The sequence below is a fragment of the Hyaena hyaena genome, unplaced genomic scaffold (assembly GCF_003009895.1).
Source record: "Hyaena hyaena isolate Hyena2069 unplaced genomic scaffold, ASM300989v1 scaffold_77, whole genome shotgun sequence".
NCBI lineage: Eukaryota > Metazoa > Chordata > Mammalia > Carnivora > Hyaenidae > Hyaena > Hyaena hyaena.
Genome location: NW_024080708.1, coordinates 616148 through 627950, shown reverse-complemented (window position 1 = coordinate 627950; position 11803 = coordinate 616148). Strand labels below are relative to the sequence as shown.

Here is an 11803-nt window from a genome sequence, read left to right as displayed (position 1 = left end):
CCTATAAGGGCAAGAAAAAAGTCTCTATCAGGTAGCCACTTGGTTTTACACTGAAAGACTGATCTGCTCCAAAATGCTCCCAAGTAGAAACGAAAGGACTCAAAATCCCTTTTGAGAGACCAACAGCTAGCTTTCTCTGACTAATCTCGAGTCTCAGTGGAACCAGCTACCGAGATTGCATTTCAGGCTAACAATTGGCTTCTTAGTTAAGGCATCACAACTGAAAATGGTTATTTCAACAATGGGGGCTGTGGATGAAGGAATACCAACCAACTTCTAAGTACTCTCATCAAAAACTAAAGCAGTTTGCTTTGCCACAGTGGCAAGCAGAAGGAATTCTGGCAGTTCTCTGGCAAACTAGAAAAGAGTTTTTGATTTCTGAACTAGCAGTCTGTCGCTTGTCACCTAAGCTCTGCCATTTTGATATCCAGTGACATCTTTAAGTTTTGGACTATATATTCTGCACCATACTTCTGTTCCTCACTTGATATACTGGCTTCCTGTTTGAAAAAAATTGCACACCCAAACGCGTGCATGCGTGCGCGCTCGTGCGTGCATACACATACACACGCGCGCGCGCGCGCACACACACACACACACACACACACACACACACACACACAGTTTTATAGTAAAATGAAGGTAATCTTTCTCCAGAATCATCTGTCATTTTTTCCTGGGGATACCCACAGAGACTTCCTACTGAAGTTCTCTTTGCATGCCCAGGGGGAGAAGACCAGACCGGCCAATGGGCTGGGCTCTGACAACTATATCATCTCTAAATACCAATTTTATAGGTGTAACATAACGTAACATCTTACCAGCACAGTAAAGGTGTTTCTATCAAAAGTATGTAGTGCAGAAAGACTCCAGTATTGTCCCCATGACAAACATAATCTGAAATCATGGCAATATATGAACTTTTGTTTCACTAGATTCTCTTTACTATTTTCTTTAAATAGTAGCTAGAATTATCTCTGACCAATCATGATTTCTTGAAACCTAAAGCTAACGAATTTAAATTAATATATCATAGACAAATGTCTCTTTTTGGTTAGTTGCTCAAAATAAATTTTTTTCACCTTAAAAAAATACTTAGGAGTAAGGAATTTGTCTCATCTGTTGTTTCACATATAGAAACAATAAAATTTTATAAGACTATTTCTCTAAATTGCCTTTTCCCCCCTAACCTCTCTCCATTCAATTTAAGTATATTCTTCTCAAAGGCACTAAATTCTGTATCTGCTCTCTTCCTCATATTTACTGCTCTTCAAAATGATTTTTGTAGCATATTTGAAAGGTAGCTTGCACTTTCTTAAAACAGTGTTGTCGTTTGTAAGTTGGTTCTATAAAGTGATGAGGCCATCTCTTCAGTGATAACCAGCAAAATAGGCATACATGGTTTCTCACTCTCTGTGACAAGCCCTATCGTGGACCTTCGAATGTTCTATACTAGAACTAAAGTTCATATATTTTAACCATGGGAAAAACACACACCTAAGGAGTGAAGATCCACATACTAAGCCCTCACAGCAAACTTAATTTTAGACAAATTCGAGTCATATGCAAATACCTGAATTTGATATGAATTGCTCCCAAACTCACCTATCAAAAATTATCTATCTTACTGAAGAAAACTAAAGAAAAACCTAAATAAAATCCTTAAAAACTGCACAATTTCTTCCATCCACAGTTGAAAGAAAGAGGGAAGAGAAGACAGAAAGGAGGAAGGAAACGAGACAGGGAGGAAGGCAAGAAGGACAGAAAGACAGAAACCTGATTTAGAGAGCAAAACAAAATTCTACATGATATTGTGAGGAAAGAAAACCCCAAAAGTTATATATGCTGCAAAAAAAAAAATCAATGACCTAAAATAATAAAACAGAAAATTCTTAACAAATGTCATTTTCCTACCCGTTACCATGATGATCTTAACTGACGATGTCCAAGCTTCATCATGGCAACGGAAACTATCATCATAAAATGGTACAGTAAAAGAGATAGCTAGACCAAGAAGGGGTAGGGTCTCCTGGGAAGAGGTCTGCAGAGAGGCCCAGTGACTGGTTGTGCGGCTCAGTGTCAGGAATAATGGTTGTATGGTGGAAGGGGATGCCCAATGCCATTTTGGAAATGATGATGCTGGCGATGAGCAAGGTATTCAGCATAGCTCAGGGTCATCTTTTCACTACGGTACCTGAAAAAGTCAGGGAAGAGATAAAAAGTTAACATCAAGAAACAGATGACATGCCAAAGTCAGAGCTAGGAGGGATCTCAGAAATAACCTCACAGATTTGGGAGAAACAGAGGTACAGAGAGAAGCAGTGACTTGCCCAATGTCACACAACCAAGTAGCAAGGCTGAGATCAGAACCCAGGAATCCAAAGTCTGAGTCCAGTGCTCTTTTCTACTCTACTACTCCTTGTTTGAATTGTTCTAGAAATTTTATTGCCCCAGCCCCTAACCCCAGTTTGCTAACAGGAAGCAACAGAGGAAAGCCTAACTATTGCCATCATGTACGCATCTCATTTCCTCAACTGCTTTTTCTTGCAGGACCTTTCCAATTTCGCCATTCCTTTCCCTCCATCCACACATCTGTGCAGGTCTTGCCACTCAATAAAAACGGCAACAACAAAACCAAAATACCTAACACTGGTATCCCAAACCCTCTCTCTCCCCCATCTCTAGCTTTCTTTGCATTGCTGCACTGCTCAGAAGAGTCACGTGTGTTTCCTACCTTCAGCCCTTCGTCTCCTGCTACTCCTCCACCTGGCATTCCTTGGCTTCTGCCGCTCTTCCACGGAAACTGCTCTGTCAGCAGGCCCCCCCTGCTTCTACTTGACCTTTCCAATATGACACCATCCACCACTGCCTTTCTGAAGCTCTCCCCTATAATGGGTTCTACACCACCACACTGCCTCGATTCTCCCCATGGCCCCCTGTCTCTCAGACTGCTCCTCCTGCTCCTTCATGCCTCGTCAGACTGTGCTGTTTCTACCTTCAGTTCTTTTGACCCCATGCTCTGTGCCCCCTCCGTGAGCCCTACCTTTACAGCTTCAACTATGACCTCTTGACAGATGATCCCAAATCACCACCTCTGGCCACAAGTTATGGATGTGTACATTTTCAGTGACATACTGGACGTTTCTACACAGATATCCCAGGAGGTGCTTCGACTCCAGAATCCGTGGAGAAACGGGACTTTCCTCCTGTGGTCCCTCCCTTGGTGAAAGGGATTGCCTTGGTCCTTTTTATCTAGATAAAGCCTTGACTTGGTCCTGTTCCCTACTTCTGAATGATGAGTAAGACCCGTCATTTCTTCCACAGTGTTTTCTCACTGGTTTCCTCCTTTCTTCTCATCCTACCACCACAGCTCTTAGTCAGGCTTCCATTTCACCCCCTTTGGATCGCTGCCACAGAGTCTTGGATAGCAGCAACGCCTCCTAATTTTCCTGTTGCCAATTCCAATCTTACACCTTTGCAAATCCGTCTGCTTAAAACCCTCCAATGGCTACTAACTGCTTGTAGAATCAGGTCTTAACTTCTTCATCTGGAGCTCAAGACCTTCCATCATATGACCTAACCCCCCTTCTGGGCCATGTTTTGCTCTAATGACCACCTCCTTATAGATCTATACTGAAAGGCCAGACACATCAGACTGTTGAACATTCCTCGCTCAGTCATTGCCTTGACTCACAAAATTAATCCCTTCCCCCCCCCCCCTCAAATAGTCTACCCAGTCTTCAAGCCCAGCATCAAATCTACCTCTCGCTGAAATTTTATGTTATCCCCTACCCGTCCTGGAATATTCCTCTTTCCCTACTGTATGATTTGACATTATCCATCACATTCTGCCTGATATTAATAATTATTCTTGTACATGCCCTTCTATTCTCCTAGACTAAACCCAGGCAAGGCAGAGAGGGAGACATTTTCAGATCTGTAACTCCTCAGAGCTGAGAAAAGTCCATTTTTAGACTATAGGCATTTAGTGCGGTTTTATGGAATTGAAACAAATGGAAACAGCAATCCATTTTCCTAAAATGTTGGGTTTTTTTTTTTAAGTATCCCTATAATCCCTGTCGAAATGTATTTGATGTTTGTAAGTCTAGCTCAATTGTGATTTTTAGTAAGCTTTCACAGTAGACTTCTATCACTGCCAACATCCTAAGGTTTAATTCAAATTTGAGGACTGCTTAGCAGACTCCAGGGCTCCTGCTAAGCCATGTCAAAAGCTAGCCAATCGCGAATTCAGGTGACTTTCTTCTAGAATGTAGTTGAAAAAGGCTCAGAGGGCTTGCTTGTGTAAAGCCAGAGTAATCACAGAGAGCTAAAGATGGGAAGGATGGGTTCATACATCCTACAGGCTCTACTGCCTACCAGAGTTCACTGTATCTACCCTCAGTACAGCCCTGTCATTCGTTTCCATTCTGTTTCAGAAAAGAGAAGCAAGTAAGACAGACCAAAGAAATCAAAGGGCCATAGACATACGCATCATAATGTCCTAGTTAGCCTTGCACTAGAAAATGCCTTCTGTACCTGGTCAGTTTTATGGTTTTCCTGAATTCATTAGTAATTGGAGCTTTGTAGCCTCCTTTCCTCAGTAAGGAGTCTATGGTCTGAATATGGTCCCATCCTGTGGAGAGTAGACCAGATAAAATACCAGTCAAACACACGGAACAAGCACTTTCAGTTAAATACAAAATGACTTTGTAGATGGCAGCTATCACTGTCACCAAATGCCATCAACTCCTTTGGTCCTAAAAATGATCACACAGAGGGCTACAGTCTCCTCCTGGATGGAAGCAGGTTTACCATCACACACCTTAAATTCTAGCTATCCATGATGGCCAACAACATTAGTTTTTTCTGTTTGTTCTTTTTTTTTTTTAATCTCAACCACATTCAAAGACCAGAAGTCTAAGAGACTGGCAGTAAATGCTCAGTCATGTGTAGGTAGCAAACCACGGGCACTGTACTCCCCTCTAACAGTGACACTTTTAAAAGGGAGGGAAAGGCCTAAATGTCATTGTGCCATCTCAGTAGTATTTCCCGCACTAACTCATGGTAATTACTGTTCCTAATGGTATCTTTGGTGGTCAGTCAAGTGTATTTGTGCGAAGTATTCAAAGGCATTTTTATTGGTTCTGAAATGGGATGGTATACTAATAGCCGAGGCCCTCTCTCTTCTGTAAGCTTTACAAAGCCAATGGAACTACGGATTAAGACATTTTCAAATCTAACTCTCCTGTCTAGGGGATGGGGGGGTGTTCTAATGATATTAGACTTTACTGTGATATATCTCACATTTATATGGAAAAAAACATGAGAAAACCAAATGATAGATGCTTTCTGATGAGAAAAAGAAAAAAAGCTCCATAAGATAAAGAAGAAATATTCATTTCAACTAACATGAAATTGGAATTCACTAGTGGCTAGAAAGGACAAGATACTACAGAGTGAAGAGTTATTTTGTGTTACAGTGGTGGTTCATAAAGATTTGTGCTACATCTGCAAAAACAGAAAAACGTTTGATTAGGAAGGGCAGACCAAGCATATCAGACACTAATACTTCATTTAGTCTCAGTGCTCCAAATGTTAATGGGAAACCTACAATCCTAATAGTAATGGATGAGTAACAGGCAACCACCTAAGAATGAAACATTTGATACTGACAATGAACTGGGTGGCTGACTGTCAAACAAAAGGCTTGTTTGTGCCTAAAGGCTACAGCACAATGGAATATGGGAAAATGGCACTTCAAATTCGTAGCAAGCCTAAAAATAAAACCCAACTTTTACAAATCTTTGCTTTTGTTAAAGTACACTGTTGTGTGTTTTTGCTATCAAACTTTAGTGCAGGGATTCAACTTCTGTGTGAGGAATTCACTGATTTCATACAGACATTGCAGTGGCAGTGATGGAAGAATCTCTTCTTATAATTTGACACTGATCAATTATCAGACATAACTGCAAGGTCACATATCGCATTGCAATTTGTATATTTGTTCAAATTCTTCACCAGATCATATGAAATAAAGTACAACAATGACCTTGCTCCTTTGCAACCTCCGGTAGGTAGGTGGCGGTGCGTTTTGATCCTTTTTCATTGATGAATTCTATTCTAATGCCATGTACACCCACCTGAAAGAAATTGGCAGTTTTATTAGTACAGTCTTCTTCATAGAAACAGAAAGAAAAAGTTATAATTCAACTTTCAAGAGAATGCAGTTCTTCCTTTCCCCTTGTTTTTAGAAGGGCCTATCATTTTTCTCTTTCCAAAGCACTAACTTTGGGTTTGAGGGCCATGATGATGGCCATGGATACAGAAAACACTGATTTACATGTGGCAACATGTGCTGGGCTATGCTACTATGTTTGGAAACGGAACACCCGTCCCAAGGCTGTGTGTAGACTGAGACAGCCAACGGCAAGAATCCTGCCACTGCTCCCAAACTGTGGCTCAGGATAGTAAGGAACTAGACCAAGGCAGCTGACTCCAAAGAGACAGCAAACACACATCCCGTTTTCAGGTACAGTCGCCACTTCAGACTAAGTTCAAACTTCTGGGGCTGCTGACTCCCTTCCCAAACTGTCGAGTCTCTTGAAATATATGCAGATGAGCAAACCCAGTTAAGAGTTAAAAAAAAGCCAACAGCAACCAGATCTGGCACCATCACCCCATTCCATATGATGTCTCTAAAATATATGTCGTGGCTTACAGTGGGCCTGTGGCAAGCCCTCACTGTCTGTCTACATCATTGCCCTCACACACTACTGCTAAATTTACAAGTGATAGGGATTTCAAATCGCTTTGGGGCAGGGCATTTTTTGCAGTCTTATATATTAACACAGAGACCACTATAACTTTATGTGAACCATGCAAACTTTTGGTGATACCTCAAGGGGTGGGGGGTTCTCTGAGTGTGGGCAATCTCTTGCTAATATTTTATGAAAGTAATATACTTTTTCTCTAATTAGCATCTCATCAGAAGGAATCTGTCTTTCCCTCTCATATCCCGCATAGACTAGTATACAGAACTGAGGATCACAGTAGTTTCTTCTTTGTAAATGCTGATAATAAAAATGGAATTTCAAAAGCATGACAACTCCAGCCAGTTCTCCCAAATCTACAGCCACGTTAGATCAGCAGTCCCCAAGTGGAGTGTAAGGTTGGACTGGAGGGAGGATGGAAGAGCATGAAAACATGTTTATCCAGTAAGAGGCTTCTTTTCAGAGCAGGTGAATGAAGTCACAGACCTGGACTCTTTCCATCTATATGCACGTCGAAGCCTAGAAGAGGAACAGGAGTCCTTGAAAACTTCTTTTGCTTCTTTTGCCCTTACCCTGAAAGTTTCCAGTTTCTCAGGGGAGCAGAAGTCCTCTGAAAAAATCCGTTTTGTTCTTCCCCAAGGTCCTCTTTACACATCCATACATTACAATCTGTCAGATCTTCTGAGCAGTTTATTTTATGAAAGCCTATCTGTGTGGCGATTTCTTCTATTTAATATCAGTATTCTTATGAATCTCCTTCTCCTGAAAATGCACTCAGGGCAGCTGTTTAGAAACTAACACAATACGGCCTCCCATAATCTGTGGGAAACGACTATGGACAGCTGAGAAGAAATATGAGTGCTTAGCTATCAGGCATTTCCAGGATAAAGGACATCTACTAATCTCCCCAGTGCGTGACACAGTACTGAGACAATGACAGATTTGCAACAGTTTCTGTATACAGGCTTTCTGATCTGTGACTTTGAAGTTTCTTTCCTTCAACAAGATCAGCTCCATCGTAATTTGTTTTTAAAAATATACAGCAGAAATAGTTTGTTCTCCCATCCTTCACTGCAGTGAATCCTCGACTCAATTTATCAAAAATCTGTCATGTTAAAATGGGAAAGAATTTTGGTGCTTATTAAGGAGTCTAACCAAAACTGTGAGAGGAAGAAGGTTCCCCTATTTGTGAGAGGAGACTGTTAGACAAAATCAGGAGTATTTAACTGGTATGGAGGGTGGAATGGGAGCTGTGAAGTTTACCAGAATTCCAGGTTTCATGCTTCAGGAAGTATAGTTTGGAAAAAGAGCAACTCTGAAGGTGATTTTTATTCCAGGTTAACAAGAAAGCCTCTAATAATCAGTTTAGCTCTGACAGACTGTGGCTGGGTATTGAAAAAAAGTGATTTAGGCAAATTGGAGGTGATTTAGACACATAAATCCTTTCTTCACAGGAGCGCATTGTGTTTTTTAACAAAAATTTCAGAGATTTTGAAGCCTAGTAATTTAACAATTAAAAGTGATTATGACCAGCTGCATGGCATATGAATAGTATCTCACTAAAGCATATATGTGTATATATATATATAATATATATATAAGCATGTGTGTATGTATGTATATATGTATGTATATATATATATTTACATATATATGTAAATAGAAAGAGGTGAAAGAGGTTAAGATTGAACTGGAAGGACATGCTGACCAAAATAAAAATGACTCACAAATAAAATTCATTTACTTTTGTATTTTGAGAAGGCCCCACCATGGAATTTAATGTGACCAAAAAAATGATCAAAATTCTCCCATTTAGAATTAGTACCACATTTACAATTTTTAGTTCTTTTCTGTGTTCCTAGATTCTGAACAGTTGAAAGTACCTGTAAATTGAAATGTAAGTATGGTGATTTTAAAGTGAACCTTTGATGAGAAATAATCTATTTCATAGGTAAAAAAATACATACTCCAGAGTGACAGAAAGCCAAACCACAGTGACTCATTTCTTCAACCACTGGAATCAAGGAGAATGGCAATAATGTTCCGACCAGAATCAAAACATAATAGCTTTTTGTCACCTGTTGAGCAACAGCATTTTCCTTTACTCCCAGAACCACAGACGCCACCAAATAGTCATACTGCGCAATCAAAACAGAGGAGAGGAGTGGAACATGGCCTGCTGTGGAGAATGACCGAATGTGGCCAATCTGTGGAAATCAGCGGCTTTGCAAATTAAGTCCTCTCCATTGAAGTGAGCATGAAAACTAATCCCATATTGTTCTGAGTGAGGAATGTGTCACCAGCAATGACTCCAAAATACAACCTCATATCGTAATAATTGAACATAATATTCATATGATAATTGAGTCCTCTGTTAGATTAGAGAATCCTTTGGCCTAGCAGCATCCCAAGAGACAAAGTCTATAGTGGCAATGATCAGCTAGAGAAGAGATCTGCTAACCAGGGTACTGAGATTCCCTACAGCAAACTAAAACTCTACCTCAGTGTCATAGTTAACCTTCCATTTCTAGGGATGAATAAGGATGAATGTTACCCCTAGTACCCCTAACATACACCTAACTGCCACTGCCCAAAGTACAGCCAGGTGGGCAAAAACTGGGGACTTGCAAATGCAGCCTTAGGGGTCATTGTCAAAATTATTAGAAGGTCTGAGAAAAAAAAATGCTTTCAAGGTCCATCAACTGTGATAATGTCTTTTTAATCAAGACTGTACTTTTGCTAAGCAAAGCTATAAATCAATTCGAATGGTAGTAAATTAAATGTAGGACTTATAGATAAGAGGATATGGAATTAAACAGAGCTGTATCTGCGTGTGCCGAGAGAACATTAAGGCCAGTTCAGCAGATTCCTATTTCATGCTAAAAAGAAAGTCATATTTGTTCAGAACCATTCCATAGTGAGTGATTTTCATTAATGCCATTATACAGTCTTTCGTTTTTAACATCGCCCAGAATGATTAAATATCAAGATTAACATTGGGATCCTAAAATGTATCTTGATTAGTCTAGAGCTGATTATTCAGTTTGGGGATTATGTATCCCCAACCCCACCTGGCCCCCATCCTCCTTCCTCCCTTGTTCATTCCTCTGTTTGTTCACTCCTGTGTCAGAAAGCATGTGGGCCCAGAGAGAGAGATACATGCAAATTAATCAATTTTGCTACATGGTAAAAGGTTTCGTAGGAGAAGAGATTATAAATAATGGCTAAAATGAAGCTCCTAGACTGTCTGCAGATTTCATTTATCCTTGTTATCTGGTCCCTTGTTAGAAATGTGGCTTCATTTAAAAGTATTATCCTCTAATGCAGTGACTCTCAACACGGGAGCACTTAGAAAGTGCCCCCTCCTACCCCATTATAATTCATGTCCATATTCTGTTCCTCACAACTGCATAGTCAAAGTTCGATATACCCTAGTATGTCTGTAAGGCAAGTGTAACCCACTAGCAGCACTACCAAAGGGCCTCACTTGTACCTGCAAGGCCGATCAGCAAGCCAACAATCTGGATATGCTAAACCACGAGAAGGAGTCATCTGGCTAAAAGCATGAATGAGCATAAAACATGCTCTGGCTAAATCGGGTAGGCTCCATGAAAGCCTGGGACCATTTGGATCCACAATTACCTTCACAGTCCTGACCCTCAAAGTTAAATCTCCCCCTGAACACATCCTGGCCAATAAAACCAATCACTTCCTCAGGTTCATCCTGCCTTAACAAATGCCACAGTTAGCCCCAAATGTTGGGTTTTCATAACCAAATGTTGGGTTTCCTTTTAACAATATGACCCTAGCTTACTCCACTGGTTTTTAGTGGATTCACTTGAATTTAAAAGAAAAAAAAATGTATATGTGGGTATGTATATATACATATATATACATAGTATGTGTATATGTGTGTTTGTGTGTATATATATATATGTATATATGTGTGTATGTATATATATTTATTTATTTGTCAGGAAGTCAAGGAATTGGAAGAGCTTTGACCATGTCTTTGTTCTTGATATCATTTGGCAAAACATGCTTTGCAATTAACAAAGCAGCCAGTCACTAGTCATTCACATAAGACTGACCTGCCAGGCTCAATATGCCAGTTCCATTGAACTGAATAAAAGGACTCTGTTCCTAATGAGAGGAGCTCAGGATATTTGGCACACCCTCTAACCTTTAGAGGCTGGCATCATAGAAGACACACATGCTCTTTCACAAAACAGCCCATGGTACCACGGACAGAAACAAACACTGCATTGGACAGCCCATGAGTCTGACCCAGAGTCTCGAGTTTCTTATATTCTTGAGAAGAGAAAGCCATATGTGGTGTTTCTCCTAAAAGCCCAAAGCCACAATGCCACATATTCCACTCTTTCCCTCATAGCCCCACAGTCTTCTGGCCACCCCCAGCTCAGCCTTCTGAAGATGGTGACTCTTCCTTCTCCAAATGAAAACAAATTCACCATAAAAGAGGAAGAAAATATTCCAATATTCTTGGGCCTATTTTATGTGTATCCTCTTGAATAATTCCCACTGGGGCAAGAAAAATTAAGATTTTAATCATAAAGGCTGATGATGATTTGTACAGATCTTAATGAATCACTTTCCTCAATCCAGAACCCAGCAAAAAAAAAAAAAAAAAAAAAAGTACATGACATATTGTCCAGATTTGCCCATCAAATCCTCAGAGTTGTGAATCTGCACCACTTCAATCCACCCACCAATTTCAGAAGTACGTCGAAATTTGAGAGGTGCCCATCTGATTAATAATGAACACTTAAAAATTGTCAGCAATTAACACTTCAGAATCTAGCCAAATCATACATCTTAAAAATAGCATTGTGGCAGATCATTTTTTTAACTCAGTAAGTTTTACTTTTGTAAACCTCAACAGTCATAAACATGGGTTTGTTTTTCCTGTTTATAGAAAGAGTACACACATATTACGGGGGTGGGGGTGGGGCGGGGAATCTCTTTAGAAAGGCACAAAAGAGAAAATAAAGATGTTCTGCAATCCTAGGACC

At 40.2% G+C, this 11803-nt stretch overlaps 1 protein-coding gene across 1 annotated transcript in view; it reads right to left on the bottom strand.

Moving 5' to 3' along the window:
- Positions 1–614: 614 nt before the first annotated feature.
- AMMECR1 (AMMECR nuclear protein 1) overlaps positions 615–11803 on the bottom strand; it is a 108026-nt gene continuing 96837 nt past the window's right edge. Inside the window, exons 4-6 of the mRNA XM_039233495.1 lie at positions 6050–6140; positions 4537–4633; positions 615–2194 (exon numbers count right to left, since the gene is read on the bottom strand). Of these exons, the coding sequence (XP_039089426.1) occupies positions 2080–2194; positions 4537–4633; positions 6050–6140 (303 nt within the window). The 3' untranslated portion in view covers positions 615–2079. The remainder of the gene's footprint in view (positions 2195–4536; positions 4634–6049; positions 6141–11803) is intronic.